Source organism: Pinus tabuliformis, chromosome 9, assembly GCF_031772625.1.
Source record: "Pinus tabuliformis cultivar Carrire ecotype Pingquan chromosome 9, CPIR1, whole genome shotgun sequence".
Taxonomy (NCBI): domain Eukaryota; kingdom Viridiplantae; phylum Streptophyta; class Pinopsida; order Pinales; family Pinaceae; genus Pinus; species Pinus tabuliformis.
This window is the reverse complement of record NC_142307.1, coordinates 966,499,694-966,527,595: the sequence shown is the minus strand read 5'-3', so window position 1 is coordinate 966,527,595 and position 27,902 is coordinate 966,499,694. Positions and strand designations below refer to the sequence as shown.

Below are 27,902 nucleotides of genomic sequence, written 5' to 3'. Positions count from 1 at the left end.
CTATTTCTCTGGAACCGATTCTTTCTGCCAGTCTACCACACATCCAGATGTCCCATGAATATATTCTGATGAGTCAACTTGTTTTCCGCCATGCTTGGCTTCGTTGTGCTGTGACAATGCAGATTCTGTTGCAAAGTTCCTGTTAAATACAACGGTTAGGCCGCCTCATCCAGAGTATCAAACACGTGAAATGTTAAATACAAAATAAATCATAGTATTCAAACACGTAAAATCTTAAATACAAAATAAATCATAAAACCTTACACCCATCATTTATTTGTTACGGATATATATTGAACCCACCTCGAGCAGGTATTGCAGACATGCTGGGCAATTTTCTTTCCTGATCTAGCTGTAGTACTGGGCTCCGGTGACTGCATAAAACGCTCATTCATAAATATCATCCCGGAGACAATCTAATAATTGTATAGCTGTTAATTATTCCAAGGGGAAAAACGCAGAAATACCTCTTTGGCAGCTACTGCTCCTTTAGCTTTAGGAGTCTGCCCTTCGTTGTTAGGAGTTTGCTCCGTGGACACCACTGTCGTATAACCAACGAAGAAAACGCTTTGTGTGGTGCAACTGTGTGAAAGCTTGAACGGATTGGAAAACATAATATCCAACGAAAGTTGGTCGCATTTCCCATATGTCAGCGCACCAAGCACAACTTTCTTGTTATCAATATGAACATGGAGGAGAGCTCTCTCACCTCCTTTGGCATTTTGGATCTCACCCAGGGCTGCCTGCACAGTTTAATTAACAGTAAATATCAATAAATAAAACAGCAACAAAACTTAAAAATAAGAACAGTAAGAATAAATAGAAATTGGTAAAGATACTTGCCTGGGATAAGTGGAGATATTTACCATCTCCAGGATCACAGCTCTCAACCTCCCCAAGTTTTACCTCCACACCTGATTCATCAAAAGTCCAAGAAAACCAACTACTTACAAGCTGCAACTACTTGCACCCAAAAGTAAAGAAAACCACCGAAATATTTTCCAACAAAGATCTGAGGAACAGAGCCACATGCAACTTACTCCAAAACTCCATTTGATCTGAGGACCGACAATAATACTAGCGATGTACTGTAGTGAGCCCTTGGCTTCGTTCGTTGTATATACGACGACAGTGAAGTGAGCCCTTGGCTTCGTTCGTTGTATATACGACCACAACGACAGTGAAGTGAGCCCTTGGCTTCGTTCGTTGTATATACGACGACAGTGAAGTGAGCCCTTGTCTTCGTTCGTTGTATATATATAGGACCACAGTGAACTGAATTGAATAAAATAAAATTTCAAACGAACGTGGGAAAGTTGCGGTCCGAGATAATGCGGATGATACGCGTGCGTGTTTCTTTGAAATCATTAGTGGTCGCCGTAGCGGTACATACATATAGAAGGAGGAATGTGATTGAAAACATTATGAGTGGCAGAAGAATGGAATGTGGATGTCATTGAGCTTCGAAAGGCCGAGCGAATCATTCTCGTCGGTATCGTATCGCATGTGTGTGTGTGCAGATCGAGATGGAGGATGAGGAAATGGCAAGCGGCGATTGATCGGACCACACTTACTAAGCACTACTTATGGACATCGCATGTGTGTGTGTGTGCAGATCCAGATGGAGGATGAGGAAAGGCGGACAGGCGAGACGAAGTGAAGTGAATTGAATAAAATTTCAAATGAACGCGGGAAAGTTGCGGTCCGAGATAACGTGGATGATACGCGGAAATCATTAGTGGTGGCCGTAGTGGTACATACATATATCGACATTGCCATGGCGTGAGTATGCTGAAATCATCACAGTCCATGAGCCAACATTCTTTTCAGATATTTCCTCAAAAACTCTGCGGGCAGCCACCACACTTTCGCACTTGGCATACATGTTTGCAAGCGTATTCTGTAAAAGCGTGTTTGTGGCAGCAAATCCCTTCTGCGTGATGTGGGCGTGGATTAATTTGCCTTGTCCTAAGGCCTTCTGGTGGATGCAGCACTGCAAGAGAGAAACATAGGTGCAAGAGCCGATGCTATTGTCTGCAAACTGTAATATGGAGAGCGCCTCCTTTAAACGGCCCAACTTACAGAGGAATGTGATTGAAAACGTTATGAGTGGCAGAAGAATGGAGTGTGGATGTCATTGAGCTTTGAAAGGCCGAGCGAATCATTCTCGTTGGTATACTAATGATGATGGTATCGCATGTGTGTGTGCGCAGATCGAGATGGAGGATGAGGAAATGGCATGTACGGTTATTGTTATTACAATTAAAGCGCCGGCGATGGAAGCGGCATCTGCGCAAGCCCAGCAGTTTACGACCTAGCTTAATCCATTTCATAACCAGTCTGCCTTCCGGAGGTAGGGCCCTACCCAAAAATGGAGGTGGAAGATATGGTCAATTTCAGAGTGGAAGGGTGGCCTATCGGGACCCTCCCCTACCTCTTTTGAAATAGAGCAAGCTCGTTTCACTAGCGCCAACTGGAGGTGGAAGATATGGTCAATTTTAGAGTGGAAGGGTGGCCTATCGGGACCCTCCCCTACCTCTTTTGAAATAGAGCAAGCTCGTTTCACTAGCGCCAACTGTCCTTTTGAAAGAAATCTATGCCCAAATAGATTCCTAGCCAGTGGTGTTCACGTTGAAGGAGGGGCCGCGAGTGGAAAACCCCATCTATAAACCATAGTTACCAAATTCGGTCGTACTCGTCAAAAAAAATCGAGAATTCGGTGGTTCGATTCGGTTCATCGAATAGTTCGCTGATTCGAAGTTCGGTACAGGGAGAACAGTGCCGATTGCAATGAATTTTTGGAGCGTAAATTAGATGGCAAGTTTTTAATGAAATGCGGAGTGATACATATCAAAGTATCGGTTATGATTTATATGGCAAAGGTTTTGATGAAATTCGTTAGTATAAATAGGCTAGGGATTATGATATATATATTAACTTACCGCTTATGATGTATAAATAGGTTAGGAATTATGAGATATAGCGAAAAGCTACCAGAAAATGGACGTTTGTAAAACATAATATTGATATATCTTAGATTTTTAATTTACAAATTATATTGTAAGTATTTGTGAGAGATATATTTATTTAAGTTAAATAAAAGGAATTTGATTTTTTTTGGTTAATTATTAATTAACAATTTAAATTTTGAAAAAATATTTGACTTTATTTAAATATAAAATTTATGATAATATGAAATGGGTATGTTTTGTAATATGAAATTTGTATAGAAATTTAATTTTTATTGAATATTATATTATATAATTTATAATAGTTTTAATGGTTAGTTCAATTTTTTTCTTGGTTAAAACATATATTTAAATAGTTGTAATATGTATATTTCCGAATTTTTTCGGTATTGAATTTTAGGTAATCGAATTTTTTCCGTACCGAATTCGAATTCGAATTCGAATTTGGTAACTATGCTATAAACTAGATCGAGATGGAGGATGAGGAGATGGCATGTATGGTTATTGTTATTACAATTAAAGCGGCGATGATCCTGGTGTTGATAGGCTGTTCTGCGATTGATCGGACCACACTTACTAAGCACTATTTATGGAGAACGCGGGAGACTTGAATGCCGTGAAGTTACATCATTGATTATTATCAAATATCAGATGATGATTAAGGATTGCCATAACTATAGATCCAGTGATACCGATCTGCAAAATATGAATGAATGATTATTCAGTTAGAAAGACGTTACATGACACTTATTTAACTATTAAGGAATAACTCAATATTTAACTATCTTTCTAACTTCTTTATATAAAATTTAATTTAACTAAATAATATTCTGCATACTGCTCATGATGATGAAGAAGAAATCGCAGCAGGACGATGATTCCCGTTATTCACCATATTAGTAATGATGATGATGATGATATCGCATGTGTACCGTTGTTACTACTATTATCTCGCTTCCATGGTGTTCTATAGGTAATTGTGTTCCGCAAATGGACCACACTTAACACTATGTTAATGTTGCTTGTTATGTCATGTCATGTCATCGTCACGCATATTGGTTGCTTCGTTTCGTTTGTTTCCCTTGTCTGATAGGTAGCATCATACCCGCAAAAGTTTCTATTCTACTGTATGCTATCATTGCTCTAGTCCGGTTTCCATTTTTTTCTTTTTTAGCTGATTTTCAGTGTTCTCTCAAATGATTACACAAATACAAATACTCATCGTATAGTGATAGTGTTAATATTATTATTTTTAAATTAAGTTTATCTATATTATTATTAATATAATATAATTTTTACTGTGTTTTCTTAAATAATAATGATTGTGTTAACATTATTATTTTTAAGTTAACTTTATCAATATTATTATTATCAATTATATTTAATTTTAAATTAATAAGTAAAATAAAAACAAAATATTATTGAAATAAAAATATAATATTATAATTATAATTATATATAATTAATTAATTAATTAAAAATATTATAAAATATTTATAATAGTCTCACTTTGTCCAATTTTGTTGTGCATATCACAAAATATGTTATGCATATTTTATAAGGACATCACTAATGCTTATTATGTTAGTGAGAGATTTTTGTTTTAAACCTCTGAAATAAAAATATAATATTATTTATAATAAAATATAAAAATATATATATATATATCTATATATATATATATATATATATATATATATATAAAGTATTATAAAATATTCATAATCTTAATCTCACTTTGTTCAATTTAATTACCAATAATTATTAGGTGGATGGTAAGGATTTAACCTCCAAAAAATATTCTAGAGTATTCTTCGTAATATACACAAATCAAAGTATGAGATTTATCTTCAAAGTAGTTATGTTTTTCAGCTAAATATGCTTGTGTAGCACAATGTATAAACTTTCCCTACTTCATTGTATGGCGGCGGACTATATTTATCCCTTGTCATTATGTTAAACGACTAATTCATGGCTAGGAACCAATTTATTTGAGTGTGCATGGGTGTGGTGCAAGAGACCTGTATGATTTTGGATGTGTTAGATTTTTACGATAATATGTTGAGAACGATTTTGGATATATGTGTCAGATTGTTATGATAATATATCGAATTCTCGAACGTATAACACGGTACAATTTCTATTGGTTATGTTGCTTTGGATGTTGGTATTTGATATGGTCCTGGGGTAGACACAATGGTTTTATCTTGGGGGTGTTATGCTTTACATATCTTTTAGTGCCACACGAGTTTACATTGGATGAAAAGTGTGATGTTGGAGGGTTCGATGTTAAAATAGAATGGTCTGTGAGCTGTGATTACCTGGATTGCTATTGAAATAAAAATAAAATGATGTCATATCGTATCTAAAAAATAAACTCATTTGACTGAAAGAGGCCAAATTCTTGTGAGGAAAGATGATGATTTTGATTGCTTATTCATCGCTGGCATTCTCACATCTGGAAAGTCATTACTTGTTATGGAGGTCGCTATGATTATAAAGGTAAATGTTGCTCAAGCGATCTATTCTACTTCCAAAGATGGATATGATGTGACGTATTCTTTGATGTCACATTTCATCAAGTGGGCTACTATTACGGTGAGAGATGGAAGTGATGTGTCAATTTCTCTATTGTCACATCTCTTTGAGTGAGCTACTTTGCACTAGTCATTATTCTGATACACTGGGCTAGGGTGAAAGACATGACATGTTCTTTGTATCTTGAGCTATTCTAATATTTAGCTATCCCTTAACCTGTTCTCTAGATTCCTAAACTTCTTGTTAAATAATTTTAGCTTTGGCATCTTAAATAATAAGAAGTACGATAATTTAAAATTATAAATTCCTAAGGATGTGTTTTAACTTTTCACTGTGAATTTTTAAAGGAGATTCCCATGACCATAACATAAAATTATAAATTCCTACGAGATGTGTTTTAGCTGTGTGATTTTTTAAAGGAGATTCCCATAGATAAGCTGCTTACTAGTTTTTGGGGTCAAATTTTCACTAAGCAGATGTGAAAACGTACTAAGCAAGTGTGCTTTTTATGTAGACACTGATTGTAATAATGTTTGATGGGTAGTTGAAGAACAACATCACAAGGATTGTCTGTTATCTAAAAATTTCATGTGTTAGTTGAATTACATGCACTATTTTCCTTTACCGAGGAAGGTCTTTCTATTGGTTTTTAACGAGAAAAGTAACAGTTTTTTTTTTTAGATGGAGAAATTAAATTTCATTCTTTTTCAATGTTTTGAAATTTACACATCTACTACGACATTTATGCCCTTCGCACCCAAACGTTCGCTATCTAAAGGGAGAGTGTTTCCTTGGAATATGTTAATCTAAAATCTAGAGAATGCTTTCTGTTTGAAATATTTTTATACAGAAATTTAATTTTGATTAATGGTAGAATGGAATTGTTTTATGCTTTTGGTCATCTGCCAAAAGCCTACTGGAAAGTGTTGCCTTTTTGAAATATGTCAATTACCCAATTTAGAAAATACTTTTGATTTGAAATATGTTCACATTTTAGATTTTGTTTGAATCACTTTTTTGGGGGCATGTGTTGATTTAGGAAGTCTCTATTCTCAATTCTTAATTTGTGTGGAAGAATTATTAATCGATATTAAAGTATCATGTGAAAAAATTATGGATCCATATTAAGGTATCATTTAGATGACTTTTATCCTATCCAATGCGCTATTATTTTTGTGTTACAGAGTGATGTACTTTTACAACAGAATACTTTGGAGCTTTATAACAACTTATGTTGGTGTTTACATCCATAAACATATGTACATATATCAAAAACATCACACCAAAACATATACTAAAAACATTCGCTCAACCAAAGAATAGAGTAGGATACATAGCCCGCATTTGATCAACCAGTTTTCATGTAGTGTCATCAGACCCAAAGCGTTTCCGCTGCACTTTAATTTGTTTGATTTCTTGGTTCCGGAGTATGATCATCTTTCTTTGCAATATACACTGAGGTTCTTGTTGGAATTCTCCATCTGGTTCCATCTACAATACAAACCAATCAATCACCTCACCCTCATCAATAGAACTGTACTTTACTACAATCCTTGCCGGATCACTAGACTCTAAACAAGCAAGGATTTCGCTCGATTTCTCCACCTACATTCTGAGAAATTTACTATCTCTTAGTCTCTAGGATTGACCGCAATCCACAGTCCGATTCAGGGATCACTAGGCCATAATTGAGACTCCACTTTCTAGGTTTTATCGTATATCCTTCCATTCACCGTCTAATGATTCCTAGCCCTAATCAAGGGCACCCACCTCTAGGTGTTACTGTATATCTCGCCATTCACGGGTCAAGGATTGCTAGGCCTACTGAGGCAACACAAAATACAGCTTTACCGCAACCCATAATTCGGTTTAGGGGTTACTAAGACAAGGCTTTACCACAATCCACAGTTTGGTTCAGGGATCACTAGGGCATGTGTTCTTTCTTTTAGAGATCCACCTCACTCAGTTTCGAATTCATCGAACAATATAGCTCAACCAAAACATGAGAACCCCATCACACCATGGCTATCCAAAAATGGCAACGCTAGGTTGAAAAACATTGTCACGCTTAGCAAAACCCATGCCCATAGCAACGAGAGAACCAACACATGCATAACCATACATGCCAAAACTAGCAAGGAAATCACACATGCAAATCGATACTTGCAAATAATTCCGTTATAACTACTTGATCCTGCTCTTCCTTGCCTGATGCTTGCTTTCCTTTGCTTTTCTTGAGCCAATGTTGAAGTGCTCCAATAAAACTCTAAGTGTCCAAAAGTGAGAGACAAAAAGAATAGATGGAGAGCTCCAAAATTGAACTGACAGAATGTACCAATTGATCCTTAGACACTTTTTTTTATTAATGAAGCCTTTATTTTATTCATTTTTCATTATTTTCCTTCATTTTACCCGTCACATGCAACTTGTGACCTTTCACTTTCATTTTCCCCTAATTTCGATTATTTTCATAAATAAAATGTCAATTAATGATTCATGCTTTTCCAAAGCATTCGCCAATTTCTTTAGCTAGAGTAAACCAAATGAATACCCACACTATGATGTTTTTCCCAACATCTAACTTTGAACAAGTGTCCCATAACCATGGTTATTATTTTGCCTTTATTAATTTTATTTATATGGAATTTTTACCAGGGTTGTTACAGAACCCTCCCTCGTGGGGAAACACCGTCCTCGGTGTTCAATCACATCTACAACCAATAAAGATTGCTGTAAGCAAAACATACTGCCTATGGAGCTTTATAACTTAGTTCGATGTAGTGTTTACAATGATCAACCTGCTGAAAAGCAAACCAACATAACATAACCACATGACAACCATAATGATATGACACCCATACAGCTTATTGAAGCTTTATAACACAACTCATAATGGTATTTACATCCATATACATATGTACATATATAAAAAAACATCACACCAAAACATATACCAAAAACATTTGCTCAACCAGCGAATAGAGAATGATACATAGCCCACATTTGATCCACCATCTCCTATGTAGCTTTATCAGGCCCAAAGTGTTTCTACTACACTTTAACTTGCTTGATTGCTCGGTTCCAGAGCATGATCATCTTTCTCTGTAGTATACATGGAGGTTCCGATTGGAATTCTCCATCTGACTCCACCTGCAATACAAACCAATCAATCACATGATCAACTTCTTTAACATATTTCTTAAGCAATGACATGTGGAAAACATCATGGAATTTCACTGTTGGAGGCAGTGCAAGTTGATAGGCTAATGGTCCAATCCTTCAAGAACCTTGAAAGGTCCACAAAATCGAGGTGTCAACTTGGCACACGATCCAATCCACAATGAGCTCTTCTTCGACTTGATGTGCAAATACACCTGCTCCCCAACCCGAAACTCCTTAAACAATTTGTTCTGATTTGCATAGTTTTTCTGCCTGTCCTGTGTTGCCTTCAGATTCTTCTTGATAATCTGCATTTGTTGTTCCATCTCTGTCAACATATCCAGTCCAATCAACACCCTGTTCACTGGATCACTCCAACTGATGGGAGTATTACAACTCTGCCCATACAATGTTTCGAACGAACTCATCCTCAAAGATTCTTGATACCCATTGTTGTAAGCGAACTCAATCAGTGGAAGATATTCTTCCCACTTTTGTCATTGATGCATCACATACATCCTCAACATGTCCTCTAATATCCTGTTGACCCTCTTTGTTTGTCCATCTGTCTGCAGATGATAAGCTGTACTGAAGGCCAACTCTGTCCCTAAACCTGCAAACAACTCATTCCAAAACTTGGAAGTGAGTTTAGCATCCATGTATGACACAATATTTTTCGGAACACCATGCAAGCACACTACATTTCTAATGAAGACTTCTGCTATATCACTAGCTGAATAAGTAGTCTTCACTAGAATGAAGTGTGCTACCTTTATCAACCTGTGCACCACAATCATGATGGAATCATGTTGTCTAGAAGTCCTCAACAAATTTGTGATGAAATCCATGGCAATGACCTACCATTTCCACTATGGAATCACAATCGGCTATAGTACTCCACTTGGATGCTTACATTCTGCCTTCACCTGCTGACCGTCCAAACATCTAGCTACAAACTTTGCCACGTCCTTTTCAGATTCAACTAATAATAAAACTTCTTCACTGTTGTCAATGTCTTTTGATACCCTGGGTGACCTGAATACGGTTTCACGTGAAACTCTCTCAAGAGTATTCTTGAGATCACTACCGCTTGACGCACATCCTGTCCCTAAATCTGATTAAGCCATATGTTGTAAGATGATAGTCCACATCCTGATCACTTGTACCCTGTTGTAATATGTGCATAAGCTCCGTGTATCTGTCATCCTGCACTCCTGCCTGTATGATCCGATCCTATTGGTTTGTCCCATAAGAATTCATAACTGTTGTATGGTTCACCTGTACCCCCATGCTAAGAGCATCTGCAACCTTTTTCTCTTTACCCTTGATGTACCTAATCTCAAAGTCGAACTCACTGATCGTGACCAACCATCTAGCTTGCCTGGCATTCAAGTTTCTCTGATCGAACAAGTATCTCAACCCACTGTGATCACTCATCAATACAAACCTCCTGCCAAGAAGATATTTCCTCCACATCTTCAATGCATGGACGATCTTTGCCAACTCAAGATCACGTGTCCGATAATTCTGCGCATGCTCATTCAATTTCCGTGACTCATAGCACACTACTTGTCTTTCTTGCATAAGAAATTTACCAAGTGCTCTCTTGCAAACATCTACGCATACCACAAATTCTTCGTCTGGATATGCAATCTTTAACATTGGAGCATTTGTCAACAACTGTTTCAATTGCTCAAAACTAGCTGCACATTCCTGTCATTTCAAATTTATTACATTTCATTTGCAATGAAGTAATAAGATATGCAATGCGAGAAAAGTTCTTGATGAACCTCCTATATTAATTAGTTGTGATTGTACAAGCATAATTATTTTGGACAAATCCATGGAAAATAATTTATGGGATGATGAAAAGCTCTATATAATTACAAAAACTTGTAATTATGTAGAAACACAATTCTTATTATAGATGTCACAATGGAAAGTAATATATGAGATAATGAAAATATCCATATAATTACAAACACACAAAATTATGAAAACATGAATGATGAACTACACTTGTAGATGACATGTATCCAATTTTACAAACTTTAAATAATATTTATTAAATGCAATAGATAATTAGGTGTACAATTAAGGTATATAACGTGGAAATATTGGTTGTAGAGGTGAAAATATTTGATTTTAAATTTGCAAAATCATATTATGAAAGTGTCAATATTAAAAATGTAAAATCAAATTTTGAAAGTGTAGATTTTGGTTCTTAAAAGTGCATAATTAGATTTTTGAAAGTGTCATTATCGATTTTCAAAGTGAAAAATCTAGTTCCAAAAGTGCCATATCAAATTTAAAAAATGCAAAATCCAATTTCAAAAGTGTTAATATTGAATAAAAAAGTACAATTTTGCAACATGACATTAGCACTTTTGGAACTATATGTTTTACTTTAGAAACCATAATTTTGAACTCTAGCAATGTTTTTTTTTCTTGTCTATGGAGGGGCTTAGACAAACTAATCCAAATTTAATAAAATATGGACTTCATAAATATTTTAGAACAAATTATTTATAGCAATGCATTGTACTATACATTTTCACTGGTTTGTGCATATATATATATATATATATATATATATATATATATAGCAATTTAACCTAGTTTGTTACTTATGGTGGGATGTCACGCTGGTACTACTATAAAAGGTTAGGCACACTGAAATTCCATGCATTCACATGTTAATTATGTTCTTCTTTGTCCAACTATGTAATAATCTACACAAGCAATTGTTGGTTGCCACTGGTAGCCATATCTTGGCCTCATTAGTAAATCCAAGAGGAATTTTGGATAAGTGTGTCTTGATGAAAATTATGGTATCTAAGTAGTCACCAAATGATACTAGAGTAAAGGTTGCACTATTGAGACCTTTAGAAAAAATAATAAGTAGATTTGTAGTTTTTCGAGGAGGTCTGAATATCAAAATATGTAGTATTTTGATGATGTTTAAAGCCTTATGAATCCATGGGAAAGCAATGATAATATGTTATTGTAGCTAATGAGAGGACAAGGGTTTAACTATAGTAAGGTGAAATTAAATGAAAAAAAATTGTAAAAGAATTCACTAAATACACAAAATTTTTAATTAATAGAAAAATGACCTTAAAAGTTCAATGAACCTCATTATCAAAATTGGCCTCATATCAATTATTAGAAATCTTGGGAGCTAAAATGGGAACCTTGATCAATGATGGAGGCATTTTAAGGGGCCTGTGTGATTTTTTTGAAATGGCCAAGTATTTAATGATTTGAAAAATAACTATTGAGACAACCATTGAAAGCCAATATACTAATACAATTTTGAAGAATTTTTCATTGAAAAAAGAAAAACTAAAACATTTGTATAATATTTTTGAGAAAATGATTAATGATAGTATAATCCTAGTTCTTTGTAATAGAAATAAATATATACTAGCAAATCAGGGTAGACAATAAATGACTAGGAAATATACTAGTTATCAAGGTTTGTGATATATTTACTAGTTTAATGAACTACTAATTGTTATTTTTTCACTAATAAATATAATCTTTAGCAAATAATTGATTATGTTTTATAGTTAATTATAAAACACGATGATTTAAACACAAGTAATAAATATAAAAATAAATATTTATATTTATGTTTTAATATTTCATTATTATTGGTAAAATTAATAGTATATATCATTAACAATTAGTATTATATATTTTTATTAGTGTTTTAGTAATTTTTATGTGGTATATATTAATGATATTTATTATTATCCATTATTAATTTTTATAAGTGTGAATAATTTATTAAATGATATTAAATTATTAATATTCATTATTTTATGTTTAACCATAACCAAAAAAAAATGTATTAATATAAATTTGTGTTTCGGGTGTAGCTAAAAATCAAAATTTCCTTTAGGCTAAATTCTTATAGAAGAGCCAAAGGACCATGTATTATAACATATAACAACCTAAAAGAAATATCCTCCATATGCTTCATTGTATAAACTAAGTAGAAAGTTTCCAAAATTTTATAGATCTTAACTTTGATAAAAATTAACTTGGAGAATTTCTGACCCAACTTGAGGAAGATTTTGGCCATGGACAAGCATTTAAGTCTAGAGTTAGAGAAGAGGTACTAATTAAATTTGTTGAAGAGTTAGCTAAGAGGGGAGCTTGTTGACTTGATAATTTTAAGCCTTTAATCCAGAACCTTTGTGATTGCATTTCATCCTCCATTATTTGGAGGTCAAATTGGAAGAAAATGAGCCTATTGGAGCTAAAGTTGTTTAACCTACTACTGCAAATATTCCAATACTTCCATTTGATTGAAGGGATTTTCTTGTTTATTCCTTTTAATGTCTTGGTCCATTTTGGTTGATAAACATAAATCCAATGAATTGACTGCTACCTCAGAACTGTTTAGAAATTTCCTTTGAGAATAATGGCTAGGGGATATACAAAGGAATAGGACGAGACAAAAGAAAGTCTCTCTACCCTTGAGGACAAGGTTGGGATGATGGATAACACTACGAGAGGCTATATTCAAAATAAAGTGGATCCTAAATGTGTTGAAAGTAACTACTTGCATTATGGTTACCATGGATAGGAAATGTCTTATGACTGCCATGCATGATGGAGATAGAGGATGCATGATGTAAAGTATTATTTTGGGATCCAAGTTCATGTGTACCATCTGCAAAGAGGAGTGATTTGAGTAAGCATGATAGAGATATAGGATGTGGAGGAGATCATGATGGTGTGCCATAAATTCTTCACTCATGTTTCCTATTGGATCACTGATCGATGCCACCACATTCCCTTCTCATGTTATGCGTTTAACCACGGTTAGAATATAGGGAGGTAGGAAACATGACCATTGATTAGTAGAGTTACAACTTGTTAATGTATGTCTTGATTTGCTAGAGAGTCTACTCTTTTTCTATTTTGTCACACTTGAAAAAACGAATTTATTGAGTGTGGTTTGATGCTAGTTAATTCCTTTTAAAGATAGATTTAAGTCCATAATCTACTATGGCTTAATGAAAGTGGATATTCATGATTATAGGAGTGGATTCCCCAACAATTATTGATTGTCTAAGATTTAATGTGATGACTTATGTAATTTCTTGGTATATTGTGTATGCCTCTGCTTTATTGTTTGAGACTCTACCAAGTGATCCATATTGCATCATTATATTATTTTTCATTATGTTGATGACCAAAAATGACTTCATCAACATCAGGGAGACCACCTGGTCAGAGCCCCAAATCAAACTCTTTTCTGTTTAGATTGGTGGTTCTAACTAGTTCTATTGGGTCTAGTTACCTCTCACTCTCCATGCTAACTTGTGGTATTTCTATTACTTACCAACAAGAAGAGAGATATCGGATTTACCCTCTTACAGAGCTTTTGCAAGAAAATAATCCTTAAGCTGATTTAATCGTTCATCCAAGCCACACCTAAGGATGCTCCTACATAAGGAGACTTCTAAAAATGTTTTTTTAATTTTAATGAAAATTAATCTAGAATGCAACAAGCAACAAAAATTCTAATCTATCCTATCTTGATTAGGCCAAGAAATATATCTTACCCAAATCAAGAGCAAATTGATTAAAATAATAGGGATTTAACATGTTTTTAAGATGAATATCATGGTTGCCGAATTAGTTCTCACAACTGATATTTAAGTGCAACACATGCTTCATTTCAAAGATTCAAAATAGTGAAAGATAGGTCATCAAAATGCAGAAATAGTTCATACACTTCAATGACAATTAAATCAATTTTAGATGGCAAATTTTTGAGTAAATAGTTACTCAAAAATTTGATTAAGCACAAGAGTAAATAAGAAATCAATAACAAATCTATGAGACCAATAGATCAAATTGCTGATATAAAAGATACTCATTCTCATATCCAACAAAAGTGCAAAATATGAGATAATTGGTACAAATATGTCATTAAATTAATGAAATTTTCATTAATAAATAAAATATTTGCATACAAATTAATAAAGTTGGATTCTCTGCTCTCTTTTACAATAGATCTCCAATAATCTTTCCAAAATGATCAATTCTACTAGCAAAAAGAAGAGCTGCAAAAGTGCAAGTTCTACATCTCTAACAATTGTTGAATTTTGAAAGGAAAACCCCCAATACACTCAAATCTGAGTATTCCCCTTAACCTACTACTAGAATCCTCTTTACAAAGTGCTCAGAGTATCAAAATTGCAGAAAAGAGGAACCATGTTCTCTTTCTCCAAACTCCTATTTGTAATTTACAAGAAATCTCCAAAAAGGGAGAGTTGTTGAAAGCAATTTAGATCCATCGATTCAGGAGTTGCAAATCCTGTTTTTCTCCTTTACTGAATCAATATCATTGTTCCAAAAGGTTTTGGGGCTTATTTTTGCACCTGCTCCCTATCAAAACCAATCAAAATTCAGAATAAAATAAATGTTTTTTCATATTAAATAAAATCCCAATTCTCTCAACAAATTACCCAAATAAAAATTAAATTGGATAAATTAAAATAAAAGAGGTTCCATGTTGGGTTTCCTTCCTATAGAGATTTGATTAGCACTTGAACAATCTAGAGAATGAATTAGCGACAATGTTTCTTTCAGATTAATGAAATTTTCCCAAATCAAACTCAATGAAACCAATTTTGGTTGCAAATTCATTACTTAGACTTTTGCTAAATTTTTGGGCCATTAAATGACTGAATCTGATTGATTTGATGCTTCCATATTGTTCTCCATGATTTTAGCTTTCAATGAGTCATCTTAGACCTCATTTGACTAAATAAAACTTGAAATAAAACCTTCCAAAGCATGGCCTCCAAAACTAACAATATGCTGAAAATTAAAAAAATTAAAAATTACAAATAAAGCATTTTCTTTTATAAAATTAAAAAATAATTAAAATAAAAGTAAATAATAAAGCAAATAGAAATAAATACAAGTGGAATAATAAACGTTTAAATTATATGTACAATGAACACAGTAAATATATAAACAAAGGAGGAGGCTTGTTTTAATGTATGAGAAGGTGAAGTGGATGAGGGACCTGATACAACTTTAAACACAATAACATAATCAAAGCTTTTTGTGGACACTTACATAAGAGAGGATGTAAGTTATGTATACATATGATGCATGAGTACTACATGCATTATATTCATAATTTGAGCATATATAGAGGCCCCAATCTTTATTAGACATGGGAGTCATGTTCAATCTATCATCTCTCAATTAGAAAAGAAGAAATTGTAGTAGATTTTGAGGCCTTGTTTGACAGATGATAATTCTACCAAAATATTGTAAAAGTGATGAAGAACCCTACTCGATTTATAGGCACATAGCTTCATAATGGTCTAGCATGAATGCATCAATTTCTTATTCTTTAGGCTAAGATGTTTATAATTTAGATCTCACAAGATCCATGGAAACATGAAACTAAAGGAAATTACTCATAAGGACCACCAAGTATGTTATTTTTATTGAGGATATTGATTGTTCACTTTATTAAACCATGAAAAAATGCTTTAAAGAATATGATCCTAGAGCATAATCCCTAATGCTAAGTTTGATGATAATAAAAATTATTTTACCTTCTCCCTAGCTTTCTTAAGAATCCCACACAACTTCAAAAATGTTGTTCCAAGCATTAATGCTACAAAGAATACATTTGAGTGAACTTGTGCTAGGGATGAGGCAAGGGGAAAGAGGGTAATGGGGCATTCTCAAAATATTTTGTAATGTATTTTTACACCAATGTTAATGTTTCTAGAAATAAAAAGAAGAAATTGAAATAATATTATAGATAAACATGCATATAATTAGGAGCTCTGCCTATCCTCTATAACCATAATATCAGCTGCACAGTAACACATCAAATTGTAAAATTTGTAACAACGACGGAAATGAAATGGAAAAAAAAAGACTTAAAGATGCAATGATATGGGATATGAATGATCAAGAAGGGTGACAGATTGTATAAATGACCTACAAAGAAGATTAGCTCATAAAACTACCTAATTAACCATGCACAAAGCTACTAAACTATAATTTCTAGAGATGCTGATTCAAAATATAAACAAGGAAAATGTAAAGAATTAAAATAATATCAAAAAATTACACGAGGGATTTGAAGTGCATGGGGTGGGCCCAACCCAAGAATGCTCAAAGTCCCTTAAGAACAATCAAGCTATGGACTAAAATGAGGAAATATTTCCATTAAATGAAAATCTACCTTACATCATAAATTACAATGCTACAAAATTTGCTCATAAATACTCAAAATCTTAATCTATTCTTTCTCTATTACTACTGCCTCTAGGGCCAATTCAAATCTCTTATTTATACATCAGGTGGGAGAGTAGCATCCTTGACAGTAGGGTTGCATTTCCCTAAAAAAAAAAGAAAAGAAGGGATATTGTCCTATATCTAACTTGCATCAACAGGGGGAGGCATTAAATGCCATGAGCCAATCGAGTTTGAGTCTTCTTGTTGTAGGGAGCAAGTCCCTAGAATCTTTCGAGTGCTAGATTCCTCAAAATCTCTCAATATATTTATAGATCATGCACAATAAACATGTTAAGGTACATAAAGCATGAAAACCACATCAAGTCCTCTAGGAACTCATTAAGCTAGGAAAATATACTCTTAGGTGCAAAATGTGGGGTCAAACATTGTTTAATGTGCCTAGGAGTGGAATGATGGGCCTTATAATTTACCTATTTTGGAGGCCCATCATACCCCCTGTTGGAAATGTTACTCATCCTTAAGAAAATCTTTCTTTTTATCTTCTCTACTCTTGTTCATTTAGCTCTCTGATTTTTTGCTTGATATCCTGGGATGAGCTAGTTGTGGCTTCCCCTACTAGGTAGAATCATACATTCTCCTCTATGTCCTTCCATACTTGAGGTTCTTCTTCTTGTATTTGATGCTCCTATATCCCTAGCAGTAGAGGTGGATTAAAAATGATTCCTTTCCATTGAATCCCATGCCTCTAGATGATCCTCTTATACAAAGGATTTCTTGCTAGTGTTGCTTGGAGTCTATCAGGAGAGTGATACTTATCTTCATGTAGTGAGATAGGCCTTGCCATCTTCTCTGGTAGGCTTGTTAAATTTCTTCTCCCAAAAATTTGAAGGTGTCCTCAAAATGGATGATGGCTTCTACTTGATTTTTCTTCCAAATAGTCCTAGCTCAGGGTCTTGTGCAAGAATGGCATGGGATTCAACAAGCACTAAAGGAGATGGGTGTTTTGGTTTGATTCATAATGTCTCCTTCAAATCCCATTTCGAGGTCCTTTTCACTTCTTCTTCTCTAATCTCCTCATGTCTTAACCAAGATGATAATGTGAACAATTTTGCATCCACCAAGTAAGGATTTGAGTCCCATATGGGCATATTGGAGAGGACAAGCTTATGCATATAGAATTCAACCAATTTTTTTTTGTCCTCCATGCTACACTCTAGCTATAAGTCTATGAAGTGTTTGGTCTCTTACAAATGTATGGTGCCTCTTTGAGTTATTTTATTAATCTGGAATCTACACTATTACTCTTTTAGGAACAATAGATATGCCTTGGTAGGATTCCTATAGTTGGCAGCCTCTAAGGAAAGGTGTGCCATGGTTGCTAAGGATGTATCCACTGTTGCAATCTGAACACATTTTTATTTTAACATTCTTGTGCTTATCGCAATTGATTCCTTAGGTATTGATTTTATTTATAAATGTGTTCTTTTCTGTTGGTTTCTTCTATGTTCAAGAAGGCCATTTCCTCCCTCAATTTGTTGACTTCGTCCTCCATGCTAGCAATATTGACCAACCCTTTATCTTGGGAAATTATTTTCCAACTATGGGTTTCTACTTTAGCCATATCCACCTCAATCATTAATTGAGGTACCAGATGTGCAGGAATCACTCTACCTGATGTCCCTGCAACAAGAGGATCATCCCTCAATGGCCAGGAAAATAATGAAGGTGGCTTCCTTGGTGCAGACTATTTTGTATATTTTTCTACCTCATGTAGCTCTATATGTTAATCCTATAGCTAGAAAAACTACTCCTATAGCTGCTTTGTTTCCTTGGGAAGTACTATCATTTTTCCTTGTTACACTTTAGTTTCTGGTTATTGTAGCGATGGCATGCCCTGCACTTCTCCTCCTTGTTGCACTTTCTATTTAGGGATAAGTGTCTCTTCTATTGCAATGGGAGTGGCAGAAGGAGGTTGAGGTTTTCCACTAAATTTGATTCTAGCGCTCTTTCTCCTTGTATAGCAATTTTTTGGACATGATTACTCACCTTGGGCTTGATAGGTATACTAACCTTCCAAGGTGGCTACTACCTCTTTTCCTGCTTCCTCCAAGATGTTTGTATTTTTTCTTTTTTTAGGGGATGACTACTTCCTCCCTTTCCTACTTTTAGCTATAATCCTTTTAGGCCTATTGAGTTCTGCTTGGGCTTCTAGAAATGTTGTCTATCCATATCCACAAAGTTGGCCCAAGAAATCAAATGTTGTAAGCCTACTAGTGCATCAGTTACAATCAATTTAATTAGGCCATGATGGTCCGAATATATGTATTTTCCCTCCTTTACTTTAGTAATTATCTCCTTCAGATATTAAAGGAGGAAAAATAGGATACTCAATTTTTCATAGGTTGGGAGGTGGGCTTGGAATCTTAGTTGATATCACATCCTAAATTTTTAAGAATAGACTATGATAAATCCACCCTTACAAGAGATGTATTTGAATTTTTGGTAGGCTACCACATCCCAGGGATCATGCAAGCTTTCCCTCCATTTTTATCCTCATCAGGTAGTTCATCTTGTAGGAAGAAACATTCTTGGTAGCGATAGCATCCTACTTCTTTTCCTTGTTCCAATGATGTCCCTTAGGGAGAGTTCTAATTCTGCTCACTTTGTCCTCATTGAAGTAAATTACTAATCCCTTGATTGCAGTGAAAAACTCATGCCCTTAAGGGTTTTGCAAATTAATGGAAAATTCCATTTCCAATTCATCATTAAACCCCTTGAATTTCTCAAAGAACACTAACTACTAGAAATTCTCAAATATAGTTACAACTCTAGGGTGCTTGTAAATTATGCTTGCGTTAGTGGGCTCTCTCCTGTTAAAACTTCTCTTCATTTTATTCTCACAAAGTTTCCTCAATTAGATTTTGGAAAACAATTTCAAACCACACCTAGAATTTTCCTTCTTATAACTCCTAAAACTTATTTAAACTGAATGGTTTACTCTGCGGTTAGAAAATTTTGGAGAGTAGGTGGTATGACTATGATACTACAGGAAACAAGGTTTCTTGTTGTACCACCTCTATGTGCCTCTTACAATGGAAAACATTTCAAAATATGAACATTATATTGATTCTATACTTTCAACAAATCAAACATAAATTATAAAAAATAAAATGGTGAACCTATTGTCCTTCCACTCACACTTTGACATAGAAACATTTTTTTATTCTCTTTAGACTATGTGCCCAATTTAACATAGAACATGTTATGTAGACTACATAATTTCTTGGGAAGAAGACTTGGTAAGAAATTTAGGAGTTGTTTTGGGGCACCAAACTTTTTAACACATGTAGAGAGCTTGGTGAGGGAAATCTAGTAGTGTTTATGTGATTCTGTAGTAAACCCTTGTAGACCTATAGATGTTTGTAATAATTTGTGATAACTCTTGTACCAACCTATGACAATATTCAAAGCAAATTGTGGTTTCTATCAGCTACATTCACTTTTTCAACAAGGTGATTACTGTTGTTTTTCTCTCACAATGATGGTGGACATGAAGAATAATGTAATGACAGGGTGGCATAGATGGGACTTAGTGCACAACACTTATCTATCCCATCTACCACTCCACTCCCTAATGTAATCCTCGATCATACTCCCACCTTGATCATTACATAATAAAAAGAAAATGGCCACCTTTTCAAATAATTCCGAGAGAATAACCGATTTGTCTTACCTACTTGTCACACATGGGAAGAGAACTTTAGAAAAGTGGGTGTTGAATGTTGGTTAGATTTTGGTTGCTACTCAGTTGGATTTCAATGGCTAGTTTGTTTCAACCTTGATTTGCTCAAAACGAAATTTTCACTATGATTTAAATGAACTCAGAGAGAGAGTTTAAGGATCCATACCTCATTTTTACCTTTTGGATGCTCGATGTTGATGAATTCCATGGAAGTAGGAGTTTTCTAGACATTGATTGTCATGTATATTTCATCATATAGCATTCTATATGGGATCCTGTAGCTACTCAAGACCTCTTCATCATTATTGGAGGGTATTTATGGAGCTATGGATTTTTTTGGATAATAGAGTCCCCTCAAAGGGATCCTTGTGTGCTGAAAAAGTTGGGTCTACAGTGTCTTTGCAACTTGATACAATACTATTTAGTATCTTGTAGCAAGTATAGAGATCATTCAAGATCGGTGAAAATGTCATCAAGTGATGTATGTGTCTTCATAATTCAAAGGTATGGAGGAAATGTGGTTGGAGAAGGTTTTGATTTTGAATGTGATGAAAAAGTGAAAGAAATGGGGCGGTACAAGGTGGAATAGGGTGAACAAAGTAAGAGGAACACATTAATGAAGCTTGAACATGGAAAGGGAAATCATTAGGACCTTATTGGTGCTTTTATTTGGACCAAACATTAAAAAAAACTTGGATTTGTAGATTTTTTTAAATGCGAGCCCTCCCTATAGAAGTTTTGGACTTTCCTATAACATTTAAGGAGGTTTTTAATCAGTGAGCCTATCTCAAGTGCCTCAACAGAGAATTTCACTTGAGATCGTTTATTTATTTTTCTTTTTCTTTTTGTTTATTAGGATTTGGATGAATAGAGAGATATAGTGCTCTTAATCACATTTATTTTCTTGATTATTGAAACTATAAATCATCCATGGAAAGGGGATTTCTATAAACCTTCATCATGTAACCATTCACTAATAGTGGTATATGCTCCTCATCTATGGTTTTGATTCTAATAGAACCATTATCATAGAATTTCTCCACTAGGTAAGGTCCCAACCATTTGGTCATGAGTTTTCCTTTGAATATTTTGAACCTATAGTCGTACAAGAGAGATAAATCACCCTCTTGGAAAGCTATAATTATGATGTATTTATCATGCTATATTTTTCTTTATAGTTGGACTACCGTGGCATGCAACAAGTCCTGCATATTGTACTCATTTACGGAATTTAGATATTTTATCTTATCAACCCATTCCTTGTTAAAATCCATGTCTAACTGAGATGCCATCCTCAAAGTGTTGTATTCAAACTCAATTGGTAACAAATCCTTCTTTCCATAAACAAGATCATAGGGGGTGAAACTAATGGAGTTGGCCTAGTGTTGTAGGCCCAAGTGGCTTCAACAAGTCTCTATTCCTATTATTTATTTCTTCCACTAATTACCTTAATAAGAGTGTTTTCTAATTCTATATTAGTGGCCTCTACCTACCCATTTTCTTGGGAGTAGTAGGACGTGGACTTTCAATGGTGAATGTGATGTTGCTTCATTATCCCCTCAATCAGGTTGGAAGTAAACTAGGTGCCTTGATTTGTCACTAACTCTCTTGGAAAACATGTAACACTCCCTCCCACCACTTTGGTTTTTCCCAGCTAACGGGAGGTGTTAATTTTAACTAACCCAATCTCCAGGGTATCATTATGAAGACGGGGTTACAAAATGCTTTCTTACCCAAAGTGTGCAGAACTCACTTAGGATAACACCATCACATCCAACTCGTCAAAATATTTTTGGAAATACAAATTTTCACCTTTCTGACTCCAAGGTTGAAATTTTTTCCCATTTAAAATTTGGCCCCTTAATCCTTGCCACATCAATAAGTCCTTACTTCTAGTCCAACGTGGCACCCATTATGGCACCATGCAACTACTGCAAACCTCTAAGATCCTTCTGCTCTAAAATATCCATGACGTGAGAAACTTATTCATGTCAACCAATGAATCAATCCCCATATAACACTTCTGCCAGTCCATGCCCATATCCTAGTTATACCACACACGAACTCGAAGCTAAATAACAAGTGCTAATGAAAATATTCCTATCCGTGGGTGCCAAATTTGACATCACATTTTCTATCTGGGGATGACATGCCATGATCTGTGCCACCACCTAACATCCATGTCATCTAGCTCCATGCCGTATATACCTTTGTGACCTTCTAACATCATATTGATGTCAAAATGATGTTACCCTTCCACGAGGCATCCTCAAGTGATGTCATGTGCCACTTAAAATCCTGCCACTTGTCATCCAAAAAGACATTTCTACTTTCCATGTGTCATGTTGTTAGAGTGCCATGTAAGAAACCTTTCCACATCACATATATACGTCATATGGGACCCCACACAACATCCATGTGGCCTTACATGACCTACATGGCATATGCCACCTCACCTTAGTTCGTGGGCCCCACTAGGTCCTGAGCCTTCGTGCAGTTCAATGATTCCATGATATAATCCATTTTGTTTCTCCACATTTCCATCCCATGAAATAGTCGTATCTCCATCTTCATTTCCCCATAACATAAATATCTCCATCTCCTAAAACATAAATATCCCCACCTCCCACCCATAATGTACTTTCCTTTGTTCCCTGAGACATACATTTCTCTATCACCAAATTCCAAGGCTTTCCTGTCTTGTGGGGATATGTCTCCATCCATCATAACGTATATTCTTCCATTTACCGACATGAATAATTTCCACATAACACCATGCACCTCCTCTCCATAATTCACTTCTATATAGAGACTACACATAATAATTGGTGTGAGCCACATGGCGCTAATTATCACTAAGCAGGGTCATTAACTATGATATTACCCAAGTGATTAGTATTAAATCTCAGAGGTTAATAATTTCTACACCCTTTGTAAAATTTCCAACTTCTGTTACAACTCTAACAATATTTGTTTTTAGATTGATTATAAGTCTTTCTCCCTGCAACAACCAGGCTTGAATCTAGAGCACATATCTACCTATTAATCACTATAGGAATCCACAACATGTCTCCACCTGTTAGGAATTGATAAGTCAAATTCTCTACTAATTCTCAACCTGGCTCATAGGAATCTAGAGCACACTATGTCTCCACCTACTAAACACTATTGGAATCCAGAGCACAATGTGTCTCCACCTGATAAACACTACCTGAATCCAAAGCACACAGTGTCTCCACCTATGGATATATTTCTCCACACAGTATTTTCATATAGCTCCAAATAGGCTCCCTCATGCTCACATCCCAATGAGCATGGGAATATTTCTTCTCCCAGTAGTTACTCACCTATCTAGGCCTAGGTAACCCCCATTTTACAAATATAAAAAAAAATTGGTAGAAAAAGATTGATTTGCTTATTATTAACTATTTTTTAAATAATTATGATTAATCTTTCTATAACTGAAATAATCAAAATTTTATTTAATTACATTTTTACACAAATAAAATAGTGAAATGATGAAAAAAATAAATAATTAAATTTGACAATGGAAACAATGAAACTGCTGCTTAATTCCTCCACAGAGATTTACAACAAAGCGTTTAATAGTTGAAGGAATAATTTTTCCTGTGATGATATTTTGGAAAGAGTAAGAGAACATTAGCTTTCAAACTTTACGACATATTCGTGGATATACCCAGCCACAGAGAAAGTTTTGCTTCGACATCTACGGCAGTGCACTTCAAATTGATCATTTGTAATTTTAAAATAGGGGTTTTCGCACTACACTTTCAGTTCTAACCGTATATTTTTTTCAAATTCACTTTTAGTATATTCTAGCATGATATGTAACAGTATATTTTTTTCAAATTCACTTTTAGTACATACTAGCATGATATGTGAGAATAATGCGCATCCAACCTAAGCCCTTTCTGTATAACAATGCTAACATAGAAATAGGATATGTTAATGTAAAACGCAACAATAGAAATTACAAAACAGAAACTTATATTACCACCATATTGCCATCACATCCTTTGCAGAAATTACAAAATAGAAACTTAGCACCATCCTTTGCAGAAATTACTAAACAGACACTTAGCACCATCCTTTGCAGAAATTACAAAACAGAAACTTAGCACCATCCTTTGCAGAAATTACAAAATAGAAACTTAGCACCTCCCATGTACTACAGATTCCAAATGTTTCCCAAAATCTCACAAGTTTTCCACTATTTCTTTGGAACCGATTCGTTCTGCCAGTCGACCACACATCCAGATGTCCCATGAATTTATTCTGATGAGTCAACTTGTTTTCGGCAATGCTTAGCTTCGTTGTGCTGTGACAATGCAGATTCTGTTGCAAAGTTCCTGTTAAATACAATGGTTAGGCCGCCTCATCCAGATTATCAAACACGTGAAAAGTTAAATACAAAATAAATCATAGTATTCAAACACGTAAAATCTTAAATACAAAATAAATCATAAAACCTTACACCCATCATTTATTTGTTACGGATATATATTGAACCCACCTCGAGCAGGTATTGCAGACATGCTGGGAAATTTTCTTTCCTGATCTAGCTGTAGTACTGGGCTCTGGTGACTGCATAAAACGCTCATTCATAAATATCATCCCGGAGACAATATAATAATTGTATAGCTGTTAATTATTCCAAGGGGAAAAACGCAGAAATACCTCTTTGGCAGCTACTGCTCCTTTAGCTTTAGGAGTCTGCCCTTCGTTGTTAGGAGTTTGCTCCGTGGACACCACTGCCGTATAACCAACGAAGAAAACGCTTCGTGTGGTGCAACTGTGTGAAAGCTTGAACGGATTGGAAAACATAATATCCAACGAAAGCTGGTCGCATTTCCCATATGTCAGCGCACCAAGCACAACTTTCTTGTTATCAATATGAACATGGAGGAGAGCTCTCTCACCTCCTTTGGCATTTTGGATCTCACCCAGGGCTGCCTGCACAGTTTAATTAATAGTAAATATCAGTAAATAAAACAGCAACAAAACTTAAAAATAAGAACAGTAAGAATAAATGGAAATTGGTAAAGATACTTGCCTAGGATAAGTGGAGATATTTACCATCTCCAGGATCATAGCTCTCAACCTCCCCAAGTTTTACCTCCACACCTGATTCATCAAAAGTCCAAGAAAACCAACTACTTACAAGCTGCAACTACTTGCACCCAAAAGTAAAGAAAACCACAGAAATATTTTCCAACAAAGATCTGAGGAACAGAGCCACATGCAACTTACTCCAAAACTCCATTTCATCTGAGGACCGACAATAATACTAGCGATGTACTGTAGTGAGCCCTTGGCTTTGTTCGTTGTATATACGACGACAGTGAAGTGAGCCCTTGGCTTCGTTCGTTGTATATACGACCACAACGACAGTGAAGTGAGCCCTTGGCTTCGTTCGTTGTATATACGACGACAGTGAAGTGAGCCCTTGTCTTCGTTCATTGTATATATATAGGACCACAGTGAACTGAATTGAATAAAATAAAATTTCAAACGAACGTGGGAAAGTTGCGGTCCGAGATAATGCGGATGATACGCGTGCTTGTTTCTTTGAAATCATTAGTGGTCACCGTAGCGGTACATACATATAGAAGGAGGAATGTGATTGAAAACATTATGAGTGGCAGAAGAATGGAATGTGGATGTCATTGAGCTTCGAAAGGCCGAGCGAATCATTCTCGTCGGTATCGTATCGCATGTGTGTGTGTCCAGATCGAGATGGAGGATGAGGAAATGGCAAGCGGCGATTGATCGGACCACACTTACTAAGCACTACTTATGGACATCGCATGTGTGTGTGTGTGTGTGCAGATCCAGATGGAGGATGAGGAAAGGCGGACAGGCGAGACGAAGTGAAGTGAATTAAATAAAATTTCAAATGAACGCGGGAAAGTTGCGGTCCGAGATAACGTGGATGATACGCGGAAATCATTAGTCGTGGCCGTAGTGGTACATACATATATCGACATTGCCATAGCGTGAGTATGCTGAAATCATCACAGTCCATGAGCCAACATTCTTTTCAGATATTTCCTCAAAAACTCTGTGGGCAGTCACCACACTTTCGCACTTGGCATACATGTTTGCAAGCGTATTCTGTAAAAGTGTGTTTGTGGCAGCAAATCCCTTCTGCGTGATGTGGGCGTGGATTAATTTGCCTTGTCCTAAGGCCTTCTGGTGGATGCAACACTGCAAGAGAGAAACATAGGTGCAAGAGCCGATGCTATTGTCTGCAAACTGTAATATGGAGAGCGCCGCCTTTAAACGGCCGAGCTTACAGAGGAATGTGATTGAAAACGTTATGAGTGGTAGAAGAATGGAGTGTGGATGTCATTGAGCTTTGAAAGGCCGAGCGAATCATCTCGTTGGTATACTAATGATGATGGTATCGCATCGTATGTGTGTGTGTGCGCAGATCGAGATGGAGGATGAGGAAATGGCATGTACGGTTATTGTTATTACAATTAAAGCGGTGGCGATGGAAGCGGCATCTGCGCAAGCCCAGTAGTTTACGACCTAGCTTAATCCATTTCATAACCAGTCTGCCTTCCGGAGGTAGGGCCCTACCCAGAAATGGAGGTGGAAGATATGGTCAATTTCAGAGTGGAAGGGTGGCCTATCGAGACCCTCCCCTACCTCTTTTGAAATAGAGAAAGCTCGTTTCACTAGCGCCAACTGGAGGTGGAAGATATGGTCAATTTCAGAGTGGAAGGGTGGCCTATCGGGACCCTCCCCTACCTCTTTTGAAATAGAGCAAGCTCGTTTCACTAGCGCCAACTGTCATTTTGAAAGAAATCTATGCCCAAATAGATTCCTAGCCAGTGGTGTTCACATTGAAGGAGGGGCCGCGAGTGGAAAACCCCATCTATAAACCATAGTTACCAAATTCGGTCGTACTCGTCAAAAAAATTCGAGAATTCGGTGGTTCGATTCGGTTCATCGAATAGTTCGCTGATTCGAAGTTTGGTACAGGGAGAACAGTGCTGATTGCAATGAATTTTTGGAGCGTAAATTAGATGGCAAGTTTTTAATGAAATGCGGAGTGATACATATCAAAGTATCGGTTATGATTTATATGGCAAAGGTTTTGATGAAATTCGTTAGTATAAATAGGCTAGGGATTATGATATATATATTAACTTACCGCTTATGATGTATAAATAGGTTAGGAATTATGAGATATAGCGAAAAGCTACCAG

General features: G+C 35.4%; 1 protein-coding gene across 1 annotated transcript; it reads right to left on the bottom strand.

The window, feature by feature from the left end:
• LOC149151945 (pentatricopeptide repeat-containing protein At4g18520, chloroplastic-like) lies at positions 1 to 26,784 on the bottom strand. Its single transcript, XM_089443324.1, has 9 exons — positions 26,661 to 26,784; positions 25,802 to 25,809; positions 25,363 to 25,638; positions 25,219 to 25,269; positions 1,762 to 1,993; positions 844 to 914; positions 468 to 743; positions 304 to 374; positions 1 to 139 (listed from the first exon to the last, which is right to left on the bottom strand). The coding sequence occupies exons 1-9, from the start codon at positions 26,782 to 26,784 to the stop codon at positions 1 to 3; spliced, it is 1,248 nt and encodes a 415-aa protein (XP_089299450.1).
• Positions 26,785 to 27,902: the final 1,118 nt, after the last annotated feature.